This window comes from Talpa occidentalis, unplaced genomic scaffold, assembly GCF_014898055.3.
Source record: "Talpa occidentalis isolate TD23 unplaced genomic scaffold, MPIMG_talOcc4v2.1 talOcc4.17, whole genome shotgun sequence".
Classification (NCBI taxonomy): domain Eukaryota; kingdom Metazoa; phylum Chordata; class Mammalia; order Eulipotyphla; family Talpidae; genus Talpa; species Talpa occidentalis.
This window is the reverse complement of record NW_023601754.1, coordinates 45,180,092-45,204,663: the sequence shown is the minus strand read 5'-3', so window position 1 is coordinate 45,204,663 and position 24,572 is coordinate 45,180,092. Positions and strand designations below refer to the sequence as shown.

The following is a 24,572-nucleotide window of genomic DNA, read 5'->3' as shown; positions in this document are numbered from 1 at the left end:
AGGCCCGGCTCTGGGGGCGCTGTCCCGGCTCAGCGGAAGTCCCCCTTTCGCTGCGCCCTGCTGCCGGTGGGGCCCGGGTATGGCAGACCCAGGGTGGGGTAGAAAGCCTCAGGCAGCGTGGGGCCCGGGCCCAGCCTCTGCAAGTGGGGGTACATGAGCCCCAGCTCCGCGGGGCCGTACCGGATGGCGCCGGGGGTGCACAGGCCCCGCACAACGGGGGGCAGGAAGCCCGCGTGGAGGAGGGAATGTGGGGGGTCCCCTGGAGGCGCCAGGCCCCATGGCCGCACCAGGTCCTGCTTCAGGGCGCCCGCCCGGATGACGGAAGTGAACTCCGGGCGTGGGGGGCGCGCGGGCTCCTCGTCCTCACTGTCCTCCGCGTTCTTAGTGTCTCCTGGCCTGGGTTCTGTTTTGATGCATTTGCCCTGGGCCTCGTCCTTGTCTGGGGGCGCAGCCTGCTCCCCTTCCACTGGAGGCTCTAGCTCTGGAAGAGAAAGACCCGCCTGCCCTCAGGCCCCTGTCTGTGGGATGGGGCTGGGCTCAGGGGCGGGACCCACGGCGCCAGCTGGGGTGGTTCTCCCTGGGGACATGGAGACTCCGTGGTTGTCACAAGCGGGGAGCCCGGCTTCTAGTGGGTACAGGTTGGGGATGCTGCTCAACACCCCCCAGTGGCTGTGACGGCCCACCATGCAAGGCCCGGCCTGGCCCTGATTGTCAGTAGAGTGGACTGAGAAGCCACAGCTCAGACCCAGCTGCCCATTAGCACTTTCCTTGATGACGAGAAGTTTCCCGTGCAGGAGCCACTGGCCACGGCCCCACGGGACCTTGGTGTATGCAACTGCAGAACTGATGTTTCCACTGGCGCGTAAGTTGCCCCGCATGGCTGGTGACCTCAGGACTGGGCAGACCGGCCCAGGGGCCCTCAGCCTCCCCTGGTTGCAGGGAAGGGCTGATCGGGGCTCACCTGTGGGCTCTGGCTCTGGGCTGGACACATCCTCGCAGGTCACACTCGCTGGAAGCTGGAAGGCGTCCAGAGGTGTTTGGCCACCCTCGGCTTGGCTGGGGGGCGAGACGGATGGGGTTGGGAGCCAGAGGGTGGATTCCCCCCTACCCCCCAGTGGGAAGTGTAGCCTTCAAAATCTCATGATGCAGGCCTTCCCTCCCCCTCTGTAAGCAAGCTCACCCAGTATCCCCACCCTGAGGCACTGAGGGCGTATCCCCGGATCCGTGAACTCCAAAATGGCTTCGAGCCTAGCTTGGCCCTGTCTCTGAGGTGGGACCTGAGTCTCCAGGACCTCTCAAGCTCATCTGACTGTAGCATCTTCCAAACTGCCGCCCCCAGCATTCAGGGGCCCAGATTCAGGCCCACCCAGCAAAACCAGATGGCCTCCCCTCCCCCACCCAGCCTGACCTGGGACCCGCCCCAGCCTCCTCCTGGTCACCCAGCCCTGTCTTGTCTCTTAGTCTTTCTATTTCACGGCAGCCAGAGTCGTCTTTCCAAAAAGCTGATCTGACTGCAGCCCTCTCCAGCTGTAAAGCCTGCCACGACTCCCTAGTGCCCCAGAATCAAGTCCAGACCCTCAACCTGGCCGCACGGAACCTGCCCTGACACCCTGAATGTTGTCACACAGCCAGTTACCCCAACGCGGGGCTCTGCTCTCCCTGTCCCCCCTGCTCCCCTACACATTTTCAAACCCTTTACATTGGGAGTAGTGGGGCGCCTAGTGATCAGCCAAATCCACCCTTCTGTTCAAAATGTCAAAACTTGGGTGGTGCATCCACAGTAATGGGCTGACCCACAGGAAGCTTTTTTGCTTCGTGCAGCCACAGCCGCAGACAGGAGGCCGCCCCTTAGTGTGGTCTAAGGGTTTGGACAGATGCAGTGGGTGGCATTTCTGGTCCCAGTAATTGGAGCAGCACCCCTAGTCCAGCTCCTTGTCACTCATAAAGCTGAAAGGCCTGGCAGCCCAGTGCTGGTGCTTCAGCCAACTTAATCTTGATTTCCTCAAAGGCCCGCTGGCATTCGGGAGTCCATCACCTTTGTTCAGAGTCTGGGCCTCTGAGGGTTTCAAAAAGAGATTTAGCTGTATGTGCCAAGTTGGGGATCCAACGAAACACAGCCTTCCAAGAATCAAAAATTCTATAAAACGCAGCCTTTCAAAAATCCACGCAGCTGTGTCTGACTGCTGGGAACCTCGAGCAGAAGCCACCTGTTTCCTCTCAGTGCTGAAGCTCCTTTGCCCTTCTCAATTTCAGACCCCAGACTCGCTACTTTTCCCTCCCACAGAGGGGGCTTCTGTGGTGACGCCTTTTAGCTACATTCTGCCAGGTGCTTCAAAACCAAGCTGATGTGCTCCAGACAGCCTGGCAGTCGGTAGGCTGCCCACATATGGCAAGGGATGCCCTGTTTCAGCTGGAGCTTTGAAGACCCTTGGATAGTATCTCCCCCCAAGTAGTTGGAGAATTCTGAAATCCTTGCAGAAGCAAGGCCAGCACTGTTGCGACGTTCATTTAGAAACTAGGTCCTGCCACTCTGAAGCAAACAGTTTCTGAGCAGAAAAAAAGCCTCCTTCAAGTCCAATATAGAGAAGCAATCCATCCCCCAGACATGCCAGCCGACATGGGGGTCAAGGTCTGGCACAGCTGAACTTATTTCTTCTACATTGTCATTAATTGCCCTCAGATCTTTCACAAATGAGACTCACTTGTGTGGGGTTTATTTACCCGAATGTAGGAGTGTTGTAAGCCCAGTTGAATTCCCCTCAAAACCTGTTTTCCTTGGAGTCTTGCTCCCTTCCACCAATTCAGGCTTTACAATTCAGTTCTTTACAGTTTTTACGGAGTCCCATCGGCTCAAACCACTCCTTTCCCCTGCTACAGATCTCAGGAGGCCCCCTTCACCACTTGGTGGAGCAGCCTGAGTAGCGTTTGATAAAGGAAGGCATGTTCTGGGGTGTCCGTAAGTGCACCCTCTGTTCCTGGGGGGGGGGGGAACAATCTGTGCCTTCAATTTACTAAGGAGATTACGACTAAGGAGTGGAATTGGACATTTTTTCTGTGTGAAGGAAACTATACTACGTTTTTGCCACCAAACTGGCACTTTCATGGCTACAGGAGGGCTTTTCGTGGCCTCCCCGCCTCCCCTGGGTCAGGTTCAGCTTTCTTACTGAGTCGTGCTAACTTCAAATTTAGAACTGAATCAGGGGCTCCCTGGTGGCGCTAGCTATCGCAGCCATTGCAGCACCATTGCGCACAAGTTCGATCCCCGGCCAGCCAGGGAGCAACCCACAGGGTGCAGCAGACCTCTCCTGTCTCCCTGCTGCTCCTCTCAGCAGTGTATCGCAGTGAGTCTGCCTGTTTTGTTCCCCACTCTGACTCTGGTGGATCCTTTCACTTCCGGCACCTCTGGCCTGTCCCCCAGCTCTTGTATGCATAAATCAATCTTAAAAAAACTGAATCGGTTGCTCAGTACCAACTAAGAAGTCTATCAAACCACCCCCTCGGGCTGCTACCATGACGGTTCTTGCGGTGGAACCCCGGGGCCCTCCATTCTTCAAAGGAACCACCCTTCTGATCAACCATTTGCCTTTTCTCTTCCCTCGTAGGTCCTTCATTTCTCCTTTGCCTATTTTCGGTCTCTCGATGTTTACACGGATCCCCACTCTGTGCTTTCAGGAGCCGCTTTTCCTTCCTTTCCACCTTCAGACCTTCCCCCCTCTTCTTGTTCCTAACCTAGGACTCCTGCTTTTCCACGGCCTTCGTCTCTGCAGAAAGCACACTGTTCATTCCTTAGCGGTCCTCTTTCTGTCCCGCCCCTCTTTCTTCTCAGCCCAGTCCCATCTCCCCTTTCTCCAAAGACCAGCCCAGGCCTAGGTCTTCTTTCCTCTCTTCTGTTATATACCCTAAAGGCTCAGTCGGCCAACTGCGAAGGAATTGTTTCCATAGCACCATCAATTTAGTCAATTTCGTTCTTGTATCTGAGTATTCGGTGGAATGAATGCCACGTTAACCATTGTAGCATTTTCTGGAGCATCAGAATTCACACCTAGATATCTGCTATAAGCCTGCATAGTTGTTTTTTTTTATATATATATTTAAAGGGCAGGTTTATTAGGGAAAGGGACAGAAGAATAAAGGACACTTGCATAGACACAAGCCGGCAGGAAGAGCTGCCCCGAAAAGGACAGGTTTGCTAAGAGAGGCCCATGTGGTTGCAGGCGGGCGGCCTTGAGGAGAGCGGCCTCTGCTTAAGGAGGTCAGTGAAGAGAAGCCCCGGCAGGTGTGGGTCACGGGCAGGCAATGGCTTCTGTCCCGCAGAGGGAGAGAGTTGGTGAGAAGAAGCACCTGCATAGTCACAGGTGGGCAGACGGAGTGCTACCTGCCTGCATAGTTCTTTCTAAATATTCAGAAGGATTTTTTTTTTTTACATTTTAAAAGGACAGGTTTATTAGGAAAAGGAGAAAAAGGCACCTGCACAGTCACAGGTGGGCAGGAGAGCTGCAGCTCCTGTTTGCAAAGGGAGAGGATTTGTGAAAAGAAACGCCTGCATAGTCACAGGCGGGAGAGCTCTGAAGGATCTTCATTGGCCCTTTGAACTTCCAGGATCTTACCAAAACTTCTCAGTTTTGGGATCCCCTGTCCTAACCTACTAACAGGCACTTTTGATCCTGCTCTAATATTTGCCTATTTCCGCTATTACAACTAGGGCCTACGAAAAGGACAGCTTCCTCGAGTCTGGGTGTTCTGTAGCCTCCAAATGGAGATGACCCCAGCTGCTTCCCTAGCCTTTCCCAAAACCACTTGGTTGCTGGATGCTTCTTTCGAGGCCAGGAACAGCACTCCACCCACCCCTCTTTCTTTACAAGTCAGGAACAGCGTCCCCCAGCACCAGCTTGCCCTGCCTTTTACCCTCTTTCAGGGTCCCCCACCTTCAAACCTGATTGGACCATTTTCAATGTTATGGCTGATTGGGCCATTTAGCACCAATCAGCTCATAGCTTGCACCTGATTGGTCCATTCCATGATCCAGGCACCAAATATAAAAAGGAATTTGGCACCTGCACAGACCCACCCTGCCCTGACCACAGGGCAGGCTCATGAGTTGGAGGGCTCTGAGGAACCACAGTCAGAACCAGCCTCAGTGGGACCGAGTGTAACAATGGGGGTGTACAGTGGAGCAGCAGGGTGGGAAACCAGAATTGCTCCACTGCTGAGGTGGCTCCTGCCACCAAGGTCTTGCCCCCCAGTGGGGTTCTGTTTTCACTTCTAGAACTTTCCCCGAAAAGCTCCTGCCCCAAGACTGATAAGAATCCTGAATCTGGGTCTCCCTGGTAGCACAAGGGGTTAAGATGCAACCCATGAAGCTATTCGCAGCCACTACAGCAGGAGTTCGATCCCTGGCCAGGGAGCTACCCACATGACGCAGCAGACCTCTCCTGACTGGCCCGCTTTCCCCTCAGCAGTGTACCTCAGTCAATCCTCCTGTTCTGTTCCCCACTCTGTCTCTGGTGAATCCTCTCACCCCCCACATCTCTGGCCTGTATCCCGGCTCTTGAATGCATAAATTAAATCTTAAAAAAAAATTCTGAATCTCCTGGAAGGGGTACCAAGCCCCTCCCCCCCATGGGAAGGGTGGGTACAGCCCTCACCTGAGCACGTAGCTGACCCAGAGCACGTGACGCTCCCCAGGGCTCTTCCCGCTCACAGCCACGGTGGCCACGGACTGAAGCCACACAAAGCCTCCAGCGCGCTGCAGCCAGCGGTAGTAACCGGTCACCACCTGACCCTTGTCCAGCACTGGGCCCAGCCCAGGCACCCAGAGGAGGTGGGGATGGGTCGAGACCATCAGAGAGACAGGACAGGGATAGAGGTAGATGGGGACAGAGAGATGCGGTGACAGAGGATGAGCAGGGGGCGGGCGGAGGACAGGGAAGGGCAAAGGCACAGACAGGGAGACAGAGCCAGAATCAGAAGGGCCGAGAAGTCACCTGGCACTGAGGGCCCTGGGCTGTTAAGGTGGGCCACATAGGCCCAGCACCCCCCTCCCACATCTGAGTCATTGCTCAGGTGTCCTTGCTGCTTTTCCTGTGCGGAGTGGAGCCCTGGGGGTTAGCAGCAGCAGGAGGGACCATGGTCAGCCCTGAGGAAGGACTTTGGGGAGCAGGCCCCGGGGGTACTCAGGTCTGGGGCTCTCACGGTCCAGGTGGCTTTGGCGAATCCTGGCTGCATCCTGTCCGTGGACAAACTGGTAGCAGCTGCGGCCCACCAGCTCCGAGGGCCCCAGGTCCATGTGGTCGCTTACTCTGAGGACATGGGGCAATAGAGGGAGAAAGAGAAGGGGTCCAAGGCCACGGAGTAGGGGAGAAGAGGCAGGGTTGGCTTCAGAATCTCCTAAGGTTCAAGCCCTGGAATGTTCTGGGCCTCCATTTTCCCATCTGTAAAATGGGTGGCTTTGGGCGTCGGGCAGATGGCACTCCCCATCCTGCGCCGGCCAGCTCTGGAGGCCCTCAGAGGGAGCTTTTCAATAGCTAATTTGCCCCCACTGCATGGTGCAGAAGGCATGGATGAGAGATGAGGACCAGAGAGATCTAGAAAGAAATGGGACCCAGGAGGGCAGAGCTCTGCAGGAGGGAGCCCCGAATGGAGGGCTGAGGTTTCCAAATCTAGCAGAGCTCCTCGGGGTCTCCAGGCCCTGGCCCAGCAGGCCCGCCCCGATGCTGGCCTCTGGTCCTTGCTCCTCCTTCTAGTCACCCTTACCCCTCCACCGCCTGCCCGCCTCGGCCCCCAACCCCGGTACCTGCTCTCACAAGCAAGGATGGTGAGACTCAGGCTGAGACGAAAGACGATCATGTGGCCGTGGAGGGGCAGCTCAGCCAGTGGGGCCGGAGGCAGCGTGTGGCCAAGGGCCACCAGGCCCAGCGCACGGGCCCGCAGGCGACCAGTCACGTGGATGACCTGCAGGTGGTGGGTGTGGCTGGAGGTGGCGCAAGGGCCCCAATAGGGTGGGAGGACCCTAACCCCCTCCTTCTGATTGATCCTGGCTCCAGCTACCACCCACAGGTGGGGTGCAGTGTGGACCCCAGTTCCCAGGCAGGGCTCCCTCAGTCACCCTCAGCAGGGGACACCCCTACAGCAATGCAGGCACTCTCCCGTGCAGTAGCCAGGGAACAGGGAGTTGGACACTGGGGCCAGAGAGCTCGCACCCACCCACCTTGTACCCTGAGGCTTTGACGTGCAGCCCCCTCTTGGTGAGGGTGGACTTCATGCGGACGAAGAAGGAGCGCTCCTGGCCGCGGGAGGAGGGGGGCGCTTCTGTGGGGCTAGCCTCTGGGGTGGAGAGTGAAGGAAGGTTCAGGGGTCCTGTCGGGGAAACACACAGGCCACCCCTGCCCCCTGCATATCCAGCCAGAATGGGCCCAGAATGGGCTACTCGGTCACACCCAACAGTTCTAATGTTCACTGAGGTCTACACTAACCTCTCCTCCAGGCAGTGGCCAGCTGGGTCTTACTGAAGCGCAGATCTGACTGCAGGCTCGGCACCTGCTGTGGCTCCCTACGCCCTCGGAGAGAGCCCAGCTCCTGATCATGGCCTAAAACTTGGGCATGGATTGCCTCCCGCTGACAGCACCACTAGCTCCATTCTGCAGGTCTCAGGGCAGATGCCTCCTCTTCCAGGAAGCCCTCCTTCCCTGACCCCTAGGCAGGATCAAGTGCCTCCATCCCAGCCCTGCCCACTCTGGTGGCCACTGTGCCCCGGGACTTTCCCCCCACTGCACTAAGGGCTGGGAAGGTGGAACTGTTGTCACTACTGTGTCCCCAGCCCTGCCCAGCACAGGGCTCAGGGTATACAAGTAACATTCATGATACCATTATTCTCTAAACCTCACACTCACTCTCAGGGGACCCAGTGCCCTGACTGAGGTGCCAGCACATCACACTCCTGACAGATGCGTCTGGTGTTTAGCAAGCCCCATATAAGCAAATCCTATTTATAGGAAAGCTAACCTCCGAGTCCCCAGACATCTCGGAGAGAAAAGGCACGTTGAGGGTGCCCTCCAGCACCCTCTCTCTCCAACATGGAGTGGAATTTTCCATTGGAAAGAAGGTTAGAGGCACAGATCCTGCTGCCAGGCAAGCCTGGACTCCAAGGCAACTGCTTACAGCTGTGTGGCCAGGGCCATTAACTTAACTTCTCTGGGCTGTGCCTCATTATCTTCCTCTGGAAAATGGAGATAGTTCGCAGTCTGTGCTCTGCGGGGCTGTGCTTAGGATTCGGAAACTATATACTTAAAGGCGCAGCACAAGCAAATGCCCAGGAAGCCCGTTTGCATCTGTCACACCCAGACATCTCTGCTCAGCAGTCAGAGGGGTCTTTCTAAAACTCAAATCTTGGGGGACAGGCAATCTTAGGGCGCTTAGGAAATCTTGGGGAGCCCAGTCTCGCAGCCTCAGTTTAGACTCGGGTTCATTTAAAAAAAAACCGAGCTTTGCACACTACTAAGATGAGGGTCCCCGGAGCTAACTCAGGTCTCACTCTTCGGGGGCCCTCGGAATTACCGATCTCAGGGGTATCCGCCAGCGAGGAGGAGGAAGAAGAGGAAGAGGAGGGTACGGAGGGCGGGGTGGGGGGACCGGGCATGGGGGCGCGCAACCCCAGTTGCTCCAGCACCTCGGAGTGGTCCCCGGGATGGATGTAGTCGAAGACGCTGCTGCCCGTCAGCTCCACCTGCCGGCCGCGGAGGGGAATGCAGGGGGCGGGTGAGGTGCGCGCGCAGTCCCCCGCCCGCCCTCCCGCTCGGCCTCGGGCTCACTCCCCTCGTTTCAGATGGGGTTCGTGCCGGTCTTGTGCTTTTGTTAGGAAGAAAAGAGTTTTTCAACCTTTTTAAAGACGAGTACAGGGCCTCCCTGGTGGCGCAAGGGGTTAAGCACCGCACTGTGAAGCAGTCCGCAGCCTCTGCAGCACGGGTTCGACCCCCTGGCCAGCCAGGGAACAACAACCATGGTGCAGCAGACCTCTCCTGTCTCGCCTGCTGCTCCCCTCAGCAGTGTATTTCAGTCAGTCTGCCTGTTCTGTTCCCCGCTCTGTCTCTAGTGGATCCTCTCACTCCCCTGCATCTCTGGCTGGTACCCCAGCTCTTGTATGCATGAATAAATAAATCTTTAAAAAAATAATAAAGGAGGGTACAGACTTAGACTCTACCCATTGCCGCCCTCCCCCGTACAAACCCAGCGATTTTTGAGGATTTCCTCCCCTTGCCTGTTCCATAAGGAGCTGTGCAGGGTCTTAGCCTGGGTTTATCCAGCTGCTCCTTACTCACGCCCACCCCCATGCAGCAAACTGTGCCCCAAAACGAATCACAGTCTGTCCCAGAAGGAATAGGACTCAAGACACAAGGCGTGGAGTGGTTTTCAAAGTCTTTAAAGAGTTACCGTTTAATCAGACTTTTACATTCAATTCTCCTCTTCAATTCAACTCTCTTGCTCGAGTCCCTCTCTCCAAGCTTCCCCTGGTCCAGGTCCTCCATCTCCTCCCCACTGTGTCCTGCCCTAGCATGCTCTGTCTTCTTGCTTTCAGTCCCCACTCATGCCTTCCACAAGCCTCTCTGACCACGTCCCTCCTCCTCTCATCAACCTCCCATGGCTCCCACTTTACTTGGGATCACAGGCTTCCCTTAGTCCCTCATCCCCATGAAGTCCCTCCCTCTCCAAGGCCTCGTGCACACCAGCTGCAAGTTTTTCCAGCATCCTTCCTCCCTCGCTTCCTCTTGTCCCTATTCTCCTTATTTCAAGCTTTTTCCCTGCAGAGAATCTCCCTCAAAAGCTGCTCACAAAATGAGGCCTCCCTGGTATCGCAGGGGTTAAAGACAGCGCTATCAAGCTACCGCCAGCCACCACAGCACAAGTTTGATCCCTGGCTGGCCAGGGAGGTGATCCACATGGAGCAGCAAAAAAAAAAACAAAAAACAAAAAAACTGGGCCTCCCCTGGTGGCGCAGCGGTTGAGCGCTGGGCTGTGAAGCTGCCCACAGCATCTGCAGCACCGGTTCGATCCCCGGCCACTGGCGAGGGTCCCACATGGCGCACAGACCTCTCCTGCCGTGCCCGCTGCTCCCCTCAGCAGTGTACTTCAGTCCTCTGCCTGTTCTGTTCCCCACTCTGGCTCTGGTGAATTCTTTCACCCTCCCGTGCTTCTGACTGTACCCAGTGCATGTATAAATAAATAAATCTTTAAAAAAAAAAAACACAAAAACTGTTCATAAGTCCAAATACCAACACACCATATTTTCCAAGTTTGCCATTGTTAAAAATCATTGTGAAAATGCTCAAAGTTGATAGCAATATGGATTGAATAGATTGGCAGAGCCTCAGATGCCACAAGTAGTCACCAGGTACTGGGGTTATTGTGACTTCACCCTGCCTTCCTTTTACCTATGGGTGTCCAGCTTCAGGAACTGGGGCCCAGCAGGCTGAAATAAAGACAAAAATGCCAGCCAGTCCCCTAGAATGCACAGAAAATCTCCCAAAGCTGGCAAAATCCAAAGATCTCCCAAAACATGTCGCTGCAAATCTTTAAAATTGCTGAGAATAAATACATTTGGTAAATAAGATGCATCTGGCAGGGCCTCCCCGGTGGCGCAGCGGTTGAGCGCTGGGTTGTGAAGCTGCCCGCGACCTCTGCGGCTCCGGTTCGATCCCCGGCTGCTCCCCGGCCACCGGAGGAGGGTCCCACATGGCGCGCAGACCTCTCCTGCCGCCCGCTGCTCCCCTCAGCAGTGCACCTCCGGTCCTTCTGCCTGCTCTGCTCCCCGCTCTGGCTCTGGTGAATTCTCTCACCCTCCCGCGCTTCTGACTGTACCCAGTGCATGTATAAACAAAACAAACAAACAAACAAACAAATAAATAAATCATAAATAAATAAAAATACATGCCTCTTTAAAAAAAAACTTAAAAAAAATTATAAAAAAAAAAAAGATGCATCTGGCAACCAATCAGTGGCAAACGGATCTTTCTGCTAATTTTGTTTTTTTCAAATTGACCTGTTACTTTAGTTACCCTCCTCTGCCTGTGAGAATGAGCCATGTAGGGTGCCATGTGGGGGTCCAAGGAACACATTTTGGGAACCAGAGGTCCAGTCTTTTCACCACCCCTTCGCTGGGCTATTGAGGCCAGGAGAGAGAAAGGGCATGTGTAGGCCAGCAGGGGAGATGGCAGCCGAGTCAGTCCAGACACCCTGCTGTGGCCTCCTTACCTGTGAGAGACCCAGGTAGATGGAGACCGTCTCTGAGATGTAGAGGAATTTCCCTTCCTGGTTCAAGGCAAACACGAAGCCATCCAAGGACTACAGTGGGGAGAGATGGAGGGGGAGAGGGGCTTGGTATTGGTCTCTCCAGCTTGCAAGTAGTAAGAGGTTCTGAAACTTGCAGTGATGGATTATTTTGGGGTCGGGGGCTTTGGTGGCCCTTAGAAGGAGCAGGTAGGAGGGGGAGTCAGAGCTGTTGGCCTCCAGGTCCTGACGCTCCCCACGGGCTGGTTGCTGGAGAGGAACCCGTCTGCTGTTCTCTGGAGGGGGCAGCAGGTGGCAGCAAGGAGCAGCAGCCAGGAAAAGGGCCTCACCTGCAAGATGTGTCCTCCCAGGTGCTGTTCGAAGACTTCTGAGACCAGCGCCACTGCGCCCCGGCGACCAGGGGCTGGGGGCAGAGGGAGGGGTAAGGCCAGGGCCTGCTGGTCTGGCTGACCCCTGGCCCTATGGGCAGCCCTCCGGGGAGACAGACTTGTCCTATGTTCCTCCCAGGCTTATAGCTGTCTTGGGGCATTGTGGGTCCTGCACTTTATGGGGTGTGGACAAGTGTGGAGAGAACAGCTGGGTGGGACAGACAGAGGGACTGAGACACACAGAGACAGAGAAACCAGGGGATACAGAAGAGGGATTCAGTCATTCACTCATTGAACAAATGCACCCTAAGTATCAACTGTGCTGACAGGTGCTAAGGACACAGACGTGACCTGTACAGTCTGGTCCCGTCCCCATGAAGCACTCAGGTCAGGGCAGAGAAACAACATGGAGAACTGACATGTGTGGCCAGTGCTGTGAGGACCTCAACATGTGGTGTGAGGAATGGAGTAAGGTCTGATTCCACTTAGATGGGATGAGAAGGGGGCAGACAGGGGACTGAAGGGGAGAGACAGACAGATGGACAGAGCCAGAGAGAAGCAGATGTTGACAGAAAGACAAAGACACAGAGAGACAAACAGATGAACAGAAACAGGAAGGAAGAAAGACGTGACAGCTCATCCACCAAAGGACAAACAACCCGATTTCAAAGGGGGCAAAGGATTTGTGCAGACATTTCTCCAAAGAAAAGCTACAAATGGGCGATAAATACATGAAAAGATGCACAACATCATTAGTCATTAGCAAAATGCAAATCAAAACCACAATAAGAGACTATTTTGCACCCATTAGGATTGGGGAAAAAAAAGCGGAAGGAAGGGTTGGCGAAGATGTGGAGAAATTGGCATCTTCACATGTTGCTGGCGGGAATAGGCAATGGTGCAGTGACCGTGCAGCACGGTTTGGTGATTCAGATTCCCCCCCACCAGTTAAACACGGACTTATATGATCCAGGAACTCCACCGCCAGTCACATGCCCCAAGGAACAGATGCTCGAACAAATGATTATATGTGAACATTCACAGCAGCAGTTTCCCTAATAAGCAAGTAATGCAAAACCCCAATGCCCCTAAGCTGAGGAATAGGAACAGAATGTGGTCTGCCCACGGTGTCACCAAGTAGACTACGCGACAAGTTTGAAGCACCAACACGAGCTACCACATGGATGAACCTTGCAGATACTATGCTAAGCAGCAGACACAAGAAGCCACAAGAAGTATGTGCCCATTTATAGGAAACGTCTCGAACAGGCAAATCCATAGAGACAAAAGGCAGATTGGTAGTTGCCAGGGCCTGGGGAGGAGGAATGGGGGTGACTGCTCCTTGTTATGGGCTTTTTTTTGGGGGGGTGATGAAAATGTTCTGGAACTAGATAGAACGGATGATTGTACAACACTGGGAATGGAACAAATGTCGCCCAGTTGTAGACTCTAAGATGAATTTCAGGGTGTCCCTGGGGGTGTCTCAGCACTATGAAGCTGTCCGCAGCCACTGCAGCATGAGTTGGGTCCCCAGTCAGGGAGCTACCCACATGGCGCGGCAGACCTCTCCTGTCTCCCGACCGCTCCCCTCAGCAGTGTGTTTCAGTCCATCCGCCTGTTCTGCTCCCCGCTCTGTCTCTGGGGAATCCTCTCAGTCCCCACACCTCTGGCCTGTACCCCAGTTCTTGTTTGCATAAATAAATAAAAATAAATCTTTAAAAAATAAAATGAATTTCATTATGTAAATTTTACTTCAAAAAAAATTTTTTAAGAGAGATATTCATATAGACACAGAGAAACCGAGACAGGGATAGGGGCAAAGTGAGACTAAGGTGGTGGAAACGTGGACGGAGGGAGAGAGCAACGGGGAAAGGCAGCGGCAAATCAAAAAGGGGCAAAGACACGTGGGAGCCCCGTCCAGCCCCCACGGGCGGGAGCAGAGGGCTCTAGACATTCAAGCTGGGGGTGGACCTTTCGCTACTGAGGTCCCCCCCATCCTGCAGAGAAGGGCTTTGGGGCATGGATTCTGTGACCTGGAGCGTCCCGGAGCACCTGGCTCCTGCAGGGCTGAGGGCTCAGGACCCGCGTCAAGCCCCAGGGCTGTCCCTCCCCGGCTGCGTGGCCGGGGACCAGCCCCTTCCCCTCTCTGTGCCTCAGTTTCCTTCTCTGTCAAGTGGACTTGCTAAAAGCGCTGAGCTCTGGGCTGGTCGGGCTTTCAGTTGGCTGAACAGAAAGGGCCTGGCGCGCCTCAGGTGCCGGGAAACACACAGCCCGATCGGCATTAACAGTGTGATTACTATTGTTATTTCCCGAGCATCGAACACCCGGTGGCGAAACCCGCCCCTTCTCGCCCAATCCGGACGCCACCCCGGAGCCCCGCCCCCCGCGTGTCTAGGCCCCGCCTCCCCCGTGAGCAAACTCCCCCCCCTATCCTCCCGGCTGTTCACACTCTTTCCCACCCCCGCCTGAGCTCAAGGAACAATAACGCGGGGGGCGGGGGGAATTGATGGGGACCCCTCCCCCGAGACGCAGCCGGGTGACAGGCGGGAACAATGCGGCCTGCTAATTGTCGCAATTTTCCCCTGTCATTTTTGCTAATTCCTTCATTTTCCCTCTCACAGGATCAGCCCAGGTCAGACTGAACCGCTGCAATTAACAGTGTTAATGGGCCCATCGGGATAGGGGTGTGTGTAGGGGGAGGGCTCAGCCACTTGCTGCTCCCCCCACCTCCATCCCAAGGGACCGGACTTGCCGGGGTCTGTCCCCATCACTGACTGAATGTCTTACAGCCCCCAGCTTTTCCCTCCCTGAATGCTCCAGCTCCCTAACTCCTCCCCTCACGTCCCTCCTCTCCCTCGAAATGCCTCAACTCCTTTGCCCTTCCCGCAATTCAGCAGGTGGCTCTTGAAGACTCCCAGGTCTGTCCCCTCCTCTCATCCAAACCCCCGCCATCACACACTCACTCAACAAACATTTGCTGAGTTTCTTACACCCTGTCTACAGGGGAAGAAAAACTGCTCCAGTCCTAATCATGGGGGTGCAGGGCCAGGGAAAGAGAGGAGGGGGCAAGGGGCAGAGGACAGTACCCAGACCTCTCCCAGGTTCTAGGGGTCCCCCCTCCACCTTCGATCTCCAAGTCTTAGCTGTCCCAAGGGATTTGCGGACAGCGGTAATGAGGATGAAGGGCTGGGTCTGGTCTTTGGGAGAGACAACCCACCACACTGCACCCCCCCATCAAAGTGCCTTGCTCCCTGGGAACAGACATGAGGGTTGGGGTGCAGCGCCTCTGCTGGAACTTTGTACTTTTCCAGCTGTGAAATGGGTTCAGCCATGGAGCAGGACTTTGAGCACGTGAAATGGAGCAGATGTGTCACAGTCAGGCATAGGGACTCATTACCAGGACCGGCCCTGCAGTGGCACCGCAATGAACGGCAGGGTCACATCCTGAGACATGTGTAGTTAGGGGGCCTCCCTGGTGGTGCAGGTGTTAAAGACAGTGCTATCAAGTTCCTGTCAGCCACAGCAGCACGACTTCGATCCCTTGCCCACCAGGGAGAAACCCACATGGGCCAACAGACCTCTCCTGCCTCCCCCGCTGCTCCCCTCAGCAGTGTATTTCAGTCAGCCTGCCTGTTCTGTTCCCCACTCTGTCTCTGGTGAGTCCTCTCACCTCCCTCTGGCCTACACCCAGTTCTTACATGCATAAATAAATAAATCTTAAAAAAAAAGAAAAAGAAATGTGTGGTCAGGGCACCTCATCGCTGTGCAAAAAAAGGTGACACCCAAGCCTAGTGAACAGCCCCCCACATACACACACCAGGGCTGGATGGCGCAGCCTGTTGGGACACGTGGCAGCGGCACACGTGATGAAGTGACACAAGACTATATTTCTCCGGACAACCCAGGGGCACCTCTACGCTTCCGGGTCGTTGCTTGCCATTGGCTTTGACCTCTCTCTTTCTCTAATGCCCATGTTCATTTCTAGTACACCCCACAGCTGTCCCCTCACTGCATCACCCCACTCTAACCACCTCTCACTCTACAGCCTCCACCCTGGTCTAGCTGCCCACCTCCTGCCCTACACTCACCTCCCTGGGCTCTCTGCTTCATTCCGCTACCTCTGTGGCTCCTGACTGGCTCAGGGTAACATCTGGAGTCCTCACCTTGGCCCCTGAGGCCCAGCAGGACCTGCTCCTGCTGACCACTCCCCACCTTACATACTCCTCTCCTAGAGCTCCTGGTCTCACTGGGTCAGCAGATGGGAAGCTGTTTCCCACCTGCCCAAGGCCCTTTGCACTTGCACTGTTTTCCCAGCTTCCCTCGTAGCTTGCTCCCTCCCTTCCAAGGTCACCCAAGAAATATTCAGTGAATCTTTCCCTTGACCAGCCACCATTCTATGTCCAGGGAACAAAGTGCTATGGAGAAGACATACACAATAAATGCAAGAAAACAGACATTAACCTTGGAATGCCATCAGCACTGTGGAAAGACAGAAGGCTGGTAAGGCAGGCAGGGAGAGCTGGGGTTGGGGTGTGTTGTCATTTTTAATAAGCATAGTCAGGGGAGGCTTAGGGAAGAACTGACATTCTGAAGGAAGTTCCTGGTGGTGGGGACAGCAAATGCAAAGGCCCTGAGGTGAGAACACGTGTCTATGAAGAACAGCAATGTGGGGTGTGCGGGTGTGTGGGTGTGCATGTCCTTGAGGAAGCAACAGGTATAGTGATGTGATCAGGAAGGTGGGAAGGGGGACCTGCCAGGCAGACTTTGTAGGGCAGGTACTGTGTCCTGTTCCCTGCTGTGACCCCCGCACCTACACCAGTGGCCTACTCAGGGAAGGTGCTCGGTGGGCACTTGCTGAATGAATGACAGATGCTGACATAAAATCAAGGCTGTCTTTTCCAGACTCAGAGCCCCAGGCTTGACCTCGACCACTGTGGTCCCATCTTACAGGTGGGAGACTGAAGCCCAGAGAGAGGCAGAGACCTGCCAGGCAGGACCCCACCCTGAAGACCTACTAACAGATCAAGTATGGCAGTTGAGAAGGTGGGATCTAGAACCAGCCTTGCTGGGTCTGAACCCCAGCTGAGCCCCTGCCTGGCTGGGTGACCCTGGCCCACAGCCACCGCTCTGGGTCTCAGTTTTCCATTCCTCTAAAATGGGAGTGGGAACATTGCCTGCACCAAAGGTTTGAGAGGATTGAGCCAGTTAGTTTGTCCACAGTATCAGATGCACAACATGTGAGTACTGTTACCCAAGAGGACCTGGGTCCCTGCCCTTCAGACTGGAAGGCAATGCTTTGCTCTCTGCTGCCGCAAAGACCCTACCTTAGTTTCCCCATGTGCACTATGAAAGCCTCTCCTAGGAGATCCTGAACAGCTGGAGATGCCTCCAATTTCCCACTTGTGGGGATACAGGAGGGACCCCACAAAGTGTGCTTTGCCCCACATTGTACTCCCCCTTCCCCATGGTTGCACCCATAGGCAGAGAGTAGAGCTCCCCCCCAAATCACCATTAAGGCAGTGGAGGTGGGAGTGGAGTGGGGGTGGGGGATTGGACACTGGCGGGTCTCTCTCAGCACCCCCCTATTTTCTCCCCTGGGTTCGGGGACAATAGACAAGATGTTTATCCCCTGCCGGCACACATGTTGTTCGAGGTAATGACAGTAATCAGCGGCACTAATGCCGCATTCTCTCGGCGCCAGTCAATTCGCCTAATTACCGCCTGGGAAGCAGGATTATTTAAATTTAAATGGTGATTTATTGCGAGTTTAATCAATGCTATTTTCTCTCCCCCCCCCCTCCTCCCCTGGGACCAGGGCAGGAGGGGAATTGGAGCCCCTCCAGCCCCACCCTAAGGACTTCCCTTCTTGAGGGTTGGGTAGCCTAGGGTGCCCTGTCTGCCCTGTGACCTCAGATTAATGCCATCCGCTGTCTCCTAGTCATAAGAGGAAGGCGGTAACACATAAAGCAGAAGTGATAACAATCGCACAACACTTCCATGGATCTATCGGTAATAAAGTCTGAATGATAATCAAAGTAGCTACTTGGGTATCTGTTTCACGTGTTCTGTATTTGTGCATATTCTAGACTGTCCTTCTCCGCGGCGCCTTGACCACAGGATGTTAGCCTGTCTAGAGCAGGGGCTCTAGCTTATTTCCCGAGGGATCCCCAGGGGTCAGAACAGCGGACAGTGGCAGCTCAGTAAACTGCCCCCAGCATGCACCAGTGGCTGCCTGTTGATTCTTACTCCCCGCCAGACTCCCTGCGCTCATTACACACATGACCAGGTTGATCCTCTCAGCTCTGGAGGTTGTGGGGTTTAATCATGATTCCCATTTCGCAAATGAGGCAGAGAGGGGAGGCGACGTACCCAGGGTCACAACGTCCAAAGCCCCATCAGCCCCGGAGCTCAGAGCTCTTAGCAAGTCCACTTGACAGAGAAGGAAACTGAGGCGGGGGGCGGGGAAGGGGTTGGTCTTGTGGCACACAGCTGGGGTGGGACAGCGCTGGGGCTAGATGCCCATTCTGAGCCCTTAGCCCTGCAGGAGCCAAGTGCTGGGGACCCTCCAGGTCACAGAATCCATGCCCCAAAGTCCTTCTCTGCAGGATTGGGGAGGGGGTCCACCCCCAGCTTGAATGTCTAGAGCCCTCTGCTCCTGACTGTGGGGGACTGAGTCAAGGGCCCTGTGTCTCTCTTTGTCCCTGTCCCCTACTTTGTACCTTTTCTGTGTGTTTCCCTTGTCCATTAGTGGACAGGAGGCCCAGGCAGGCCGCTCAGGGAACTGCAGGGCTCATGCGTGATAATAACGATTCATTTCCTCTAATATAAACAACAGTATTTACCAGTGGTCTGACCTCCCCAAGTTGCCAGGTTCTTGATTAGGCCAGAATTCACGAGCTGGTGGTGCGCTACCTCGTGCACCCATTTTAATATTTTTTTAACGATTTATTTACTTATACAAGAACTGAGGTACGGGTCTGAGGCGCGGGAGGGTGAGAGAATTCACCAGAGAGAGTGGGGAGCAGAACAGGAAGACTGACCGAAGACACTGCTGAGGGGAGCAGCGGGTGAGGCAGGAGCGGTCTATGCACCATGTGGGTTTCTCCCTGGCCGGCCGGGAATCGAACCCGCGTGCAGAGGCTGCGGAGAGCTTCACAGCGCTGCACTCAACCCGCTGCGCCACCGGGGAGGCCCTCGCGCACCCATTTTACAGATAAATAAACGGAGGCCCGGAGAGTAGCAGCCGTCTGGTGGGGACACAAGACGCCTGGCTCACTACGCACCCCGTGCTCGCTTTGGGTCAAGAAAGTGGGCGCGGGCGGGCCCTGCCCCCAGCGCGAGGGCACCGCCCCCCCCGCGCATGCGCACTCACCGAGTCCGGCTGGGGGTCCCGAGGTCCGCAGCCCCCAGGGGGGCGCCCCGAGCGCCGCGAAGCGGCGCAGGCGGAGGTAGGTGACGCTGAGGCGCACGATGGACGCCTTGTCCAGCTGGCTCGAGATGGCTCCGGGCAGGGGGAGCAGCTTCGCCAGCTCGAAGAACTCCAGGTTCTCCTTGCCGCGCCGCGAGCGCGCCGCGTTCCGGGATTTCTCCTTGCGCTGCGCCTGCAGGCTGGGCGGGCGGCGCGGAGGGGGCGTCAGCGGGCCCTGAGAGCCCCGGGCGGGGTCCTGGGCACGAGCCCCACCTCCTGGGGCCTTGGGAACGGGACGGGACCTTGGAAGTGGATTCAACTCGCAGGCGGTGTGGGCAGGACCCGAGTGTGAATTCTACATCTCGGCGGTGGGGACAGAACCTTGGGTGTAAATTCTGGGAGGAAGGAGGAGCAAGAGGGGAGAGATGAAGCACGGTGGCATGAATTCTGAGGAAGGGGCTGGGGCAGAGCGCGGGAGCGGGCGGCAGAACACGCTCGAGCAACTCCGGGTAGGAAATTCCAGCCCCGGGGGGCGGTGCACGAGGGGAGCCCGTTCGCCCAGACCCCTCCCCGGGGCGGGGCCGCGGCCGCGGGGCGGGCTCTGCTCACCAGGGTCCCGGCGGGGCCTTGACCGCGAGCCCGGGCAGAAAGTCCCACGCGACGCTGCCGCCGCCACGGCCTCCCCCGCCTTTGACCTGGCCTGCGCCGCCGCAGCCGGGGTAGGGGGCCGCCATGTCCGCGAGCCTCCTCAGGCGGGCTCCGAGCCGCGGGCGGTCCTCGAGACTCGCGTCGCCTGCAGCCAGAAGGAGCCGGTGGCAGCGCTCAGGGCCGGGGGCTCCCCCGGGCGACCTTCTGGGGAAACTGAGGTCGGTGCAGAGCTCTGAGTCACAGGCAGGAGCCGGGGTGCGATGGTGCCCCCGCTTCCCCTCCCCGGAGGCGGGGGGCCCGGGGCCCGCCCCGCTGACCATGCGGGGCCTCTGGCGAGGCTCTCGGGGAGGACGTGCCCCGCCGCGCCTCCCCCGCGCCGCCCGCCAGCGCCCGTCTCACGCCCGCGCCGGGCCGGCTCCCGCATACCAATAGGCTCACGCGGCGCGCATACGGATCCGGCCGGCCCGCGCGCTGCGTGCCAAGCATGCCCAAGTCGGGCGGGGGGCAGGCGCCCGGCTGCGCCCTGGATCTCCGGGCTGCAGCCCCCGGAGCCCTCCGCCCCGATATTCGCCCCCCTCGAGTCCATCCCAAGAGTCGGGTCTCCCGCATCCGCGGGGCGCTTATTTTCTGGACCGGGCTGAGGAGGAGGGGGGCAGAGGGCAGGGATCTCACCCCGTGATCTGCCCAGGGACCACCTCCCACCCCGTCGGGCTGGTGCCACGTGTCCAGACCGCCAGACCACCGCCGCCACAACTTCCTCCTTGAAGACCCGGCCGGGGCCCCAGCCCCCGAGTCAGCGCCCGGAGCCCCAGCCCGAGGACGCGCCCGGGGTGGTCCCGACATTCAGGGGCCCCGTGTCCTGGTCTCCAGACCCCGCAGAACCAGGACCATGTTCAGCGAGGTGGTCTTCACTCCTCCAGGGCTGGACGTCCGTCTTCTCCCTTCTTCTCCCCGCCCCCCCCCCTTTTCAGGCCACCCTCAAGCTTCCTCAACCAGGTGTTCCACATGCCCGAGACCTTGGTGTCCGGGCCCTCCGGCCCCCTATTTCGCGAGGACCCAAACGTTCGTGTACCCTTTCCTCGGTGCACAGGCGTTGCGACACCCCGGCCCCCAGGACGCTGGAGTTGCAGCCTCCTGCTCCTGCAAGACCCGGGAGTTACCGGTGCCCTCGTGACAGCCTCCTGGCGTCCCCTACCCTCAGGACCCCAGCCTCGTTACCTGGCTGCGAGGCTGACTCCGGGCGCGGCGTGTGGCCGGCCGGGCGGCGCGGAGGGGCGTCCCCATAGACCCCGGGCGGGCCCGGCTCGGCTGGGCGCGCGGGCTGTGGCGCTCTGCTCTTGGCGCCCACCTCGGCCTCGCAGACTTGGGGAGGCGCGGACGGCGCGCCGAGCGGGGGCGGGGTCTCCCGAGGCCCCGCCCTCCCGGTCTCCGCCCCTCGGTCCAGTCCCCTCCCGCGCCTCGCGCCCTTACAGCGCTAGGGGCTGCCCCAAGCGAGTCAGTGGGTGCCCGAGGCTCCTCACCCCACGGCAGCGTCAGGGGTCCTTCCCCCTCTGGCCAGAAGGAGAAGCTCCGGAATCAGAGCGTCCCGCATTCCCAGGAGGAACACGTAGTCCCGGCACTATCTGCAAACCCTACCAGGAGGCACCAGCGCCCCAGCTCCCCCGAGAGAACCCGGAGCCCCAGCACTCTTGAGCCGAGGTGGGCACCCTGCACCCGAGGCGCGTTCGGGTGGAGGCCCAGACGTCCGTTTCCCCTTCAGGAACATGCATCCACTTGTTGGAGACCCTCCCGTTTCAGGAGCGAACTCCAGGGTGTCAGTACCACGCCCCTCCCAGGCACCCAAAGTTCCCGCTCTCCTCCCCTGACCCCCGACTTCTAAGGTCTTATAAAGATTCGGCTGCAGACCACCTCTTCTGAGACCAAGACCCAGGAATCCAAGGATTTTAAGAGAGCAGGATTCTGGGGGCTTAACCTCCATCCTCCACAGTCCGCCCCAAACGCGACCCAGGCACCAAGACGGGAACCCTGGTATCCAAATTCCCCCATTAGACCATAAGTGGAATTCAGGAATTGCAGTCTCCCATGGAGAACAGGGACCCCGGAGCTCCAGCTGGACTTTCGCCCACTTTGATGGAGGATCCTACTCTCTCCCCCTCAGGCTCCTCCCCACTGCCCATCCCCAGGGTCCCAGGATGCTTGCTGGCAACCTGGTATTGGGGGGCCATCTCCAGGAGCTTAAGCACTCCTGGCAAACCCCAAGCACAAATGAAAATGGGGGAAAGTCTTAGCAGAGGCAGGCAGGGGTTGGCAGATCAAGCACCGGCCTCAGGTTGGACAGATGGAAAATGCAAGACACACACCTCAACACAAGTGCCCCAGCTGGTGCAGCACGACCTACTGGTGACAACCAGTGAGCACCCAGGAGCTGGGCTGTGGCTGCAGCCTGATAATCCTTTCCTCCCTGAAAGCTTCTCAGCTGGGCTCTAGACTAAACCCCTTCCAGCTGCCAGGGCAGTTACAGAGAGAGGAGAGAGCCAGTAATCATGGGCTCTCAGTCAATAAAATTTCCCTGTTTGTATTGGAAGAGATTTGTTAGGATGTCAGTGGAGGGTTTCAGGCTCGTCCCTGGCGCCTATCTCCCGTGAAGGTGGCCAGGCCCCCAGAGCGAACCTCCTACTATGCAATGTATTCATGATTACCCAGGCCCAGGCACGAGGGTTTTGGAGGTGAAGAGCATCACTGTTGGGGTTCAAACCCCAGCACTGCCACTTACTGTGTGATTCTGGGCCAGTAACTTCACCTCTCTGAGCCTTAGTTTTCTCCCTTGTGAAATGAGGCTCATTTCATTCTAGCACACACCTTATAGCGTGGTTGTGAGCATTGATTTTAGCTCTTCTCAAAGTGGACACGAGAGGGGTTCCTGAGAGTGCCTTGTATGGGGAGAAGCTGTCAGATCAGATTCTCATACTGACTTTTCCCTCTGCCTCCCCGCCCCCGCACCGCCCCCGCCCCCCCCCCCCCCATTGCTTGCTGGCCTGATGGAGTCTTCCTGCAGCTGCCTGATGTGGGACATAGCAACAGAGTGAGTGCAGACATGGCAGGGAGATTCCAGCTGTTTTCTACTGTGCTGGGTTTGGCAAAGATTGGCAAAAATGTAAAAGATACTTCTTACTAAAGATTTTAGCATTGTTAAATCTAGTTTTCATAAAGTATGTTATTTGGGTGAACCTATCAAGGATTTATTATTGTTATGTTAAAATGTGGGTTATCTTGAAAACTCCTTGGTGTTAATTTCTGAGATGGCTTAAGGCAAAAATACTGTGTTCTTCCCTAAGAAAGTAAAGAAATTCTGAGGGCAAAAAGGTTGAGAGCCACTGAGTTAAAACATTTAAAGATGAGAACGGGGGCCTCCCTGGTGGCGCAGTTGTTAAAGTCTCAAGCTATTGGCAGCTACTTCCACTTCAGCATGGGATGGATCCCTGGCCAGGGAGCTGACCCACATGGCGCAGCAGACCTCTCCTGTCTCCCTGTTGATCCCCTCAGCAGTGTATTTCAGTTGATCTGCCTGTTCTGCTCCCCACTCTGTCTCTGGTGAATCCTCTCACACACACACCCCTCCCATGCCTCTGGCCTACACCCCAGTACTTGTATGCATAAATAAAAAAGATTAGGGCCCCCCTGGTGACACAAGGGGTTAAGCACAGCACTGTGAAGCTCTCTGCAGCCTCTGCAGCACGAGTTTGATCCCCGGCTGGCCAGGGAGTTACCACATGGTGCAGCAGACCTCTCCTGACTCCCCACTGCTCCCCTCCGCAGTGTGTTTCAGTCAGTTTGCCTGTTCTGCTCCCCACTCTGTCTCTAGTGAATCCTCTCACCCTCCCGTACCTCTGGCCTGTACCCCAGTTCTTGTATGCATAAATAAATAAATAAATAAATCTTTTTTTTTTTTTTTTTTTTTTTTGTGGGACCCTCGCAGGTGGCCGGGGAACGAACCAGCGCTGCAGAGGCTGCGGGCAGCCTTGCAGTCCAGCGCTCAACCGCTGTGTCACTAGGGGAGGCCCAATAAATAAATCTTTTTTAACAATTAATTATTCTTTTTAAAAAGATTTATTCATACAAGAACGGGAGTACAGGCCAGATGAATGTGTGTGGGGGGAGACGATTCACCAGAGACAGAGCAGGTAACAGAACAGGCAGACTGACTGAAATGCACTGCTCAGGGGAGCAGCAGGCGAGACAGGAGAGGTCTACCGCACCATGTGGGACTCTCCTTGGTTGGCCAAGAATCGAACCCTTGCTTCAGAGGCTGCAGACAGCTTCACAGCGCTGCGCTTAACGGCTTGCGCCACCAGGGAGGTCCATAAATAAATAAGTCTTAAAAAAAAATTAAACAAAAAAGGACCACACCTCATCCTTCTTTGCAGGTAGATGAACTTAAAAAAAAAACAAAACAAAAAAACACAAAACATGGGGCCTCCCCGGTGGCGCAGCGGTTGAGCGCTGGATTGCGAAGCTGCCCGCAGCCTCTGTAGTGCCGATTCGATCCCGGCTGCTCCCCGGCCACCGGAGGAGGGTCCCACATGGCGCGCAGACCTCTCCTGCCGCCCGCTGCTCCCCTCAGCAGTGTCCTTCGGTCCTTCTGCCTGCTCTGCTCCCCGCTCTGGCTCTGGTGAATTCTCTCACCCTCCCGCGCTTCTGACTGTACCCAGTGCTTGTATAAATAAATAAATAAAAATTAAAAAAAAAAGAGTTTAAAAAACAAAACAAAACATGGATATTCTTCAGATTCAGTTGTTAGGAAGTGGGTTCATTTTTAAGTTAACAATTTGGTATTGCAAAGGGAGATTTATTTTGCATCTTCTAGCCAT

The 24,572-nt window shown here is 56.4% G+C and overlaps 1 protein-coding gene across 1 annotated transcript; it reads right to left on the bottom strand.

Annotated features, from left to right (window-relative positions):
* Positions 1 to 22: 22 nt before the first annotated feature.
* Positions 23 to 21,058, bottom strand: NPAS1 (neuronal PAS domain protein 1). The gene is made up of 12 exons (XM_037516847.2): positions 20,900 to 21,058; positions 19,666 to 19,832; positions 19,021 to 19,256; positions 11,610 to 11,683; positions 11,245 to 11,334; positions 8,554 to 8,722; positions 7,208 to 7,323; positions 6,794 to 6,951; positions 6,193 to 6,299; positions 5,646 to 5,793; positions 962 to 1,056; positions 23 to 481 (listed from the first exon to the last, which is right to left on the bottom strand). Exons 2-12 carry the CDS (start codon positions 19,788 to 19,790, stop codon positions 30 to 32), a joined length of 1,770 nt encoding a protein of 589 aa, XP_037372744.1. The 5' UTR covers positions 19,791 to 19,832; positions 20,900 to 21,058; the 3' UTR covers positions 23 to 29.
* Positions 21,059 to 24,572: the final 3,514 nt, after the last annotated feature.

Bases quoted from the DNA above. Each gene is read 5' to 3' on its own strand.
- NPAS1 (XM_037516847.2), bottom strand. From the start codon at position 19,790: ATGGCGGCCCCCTACCCCGGCTGCGGCGGCGCAGGCCAGGTCAAAGGC. The intron at 19,257-19,665 runs GTGAGCAGAGCC...CCGCCCGCCCAG, and splicing joins AAGGCCCCGCCGGGACCCTG to CCTGCAGGCGCAGCGCAAGG. The intron at 7,324-8,553 runs GTAATTCCGAGG...TCTCCACCCCAG, and splicing joins GGCGGATACCCCTGAGATCG to AGGCTAGCCCCACAGAAGCG.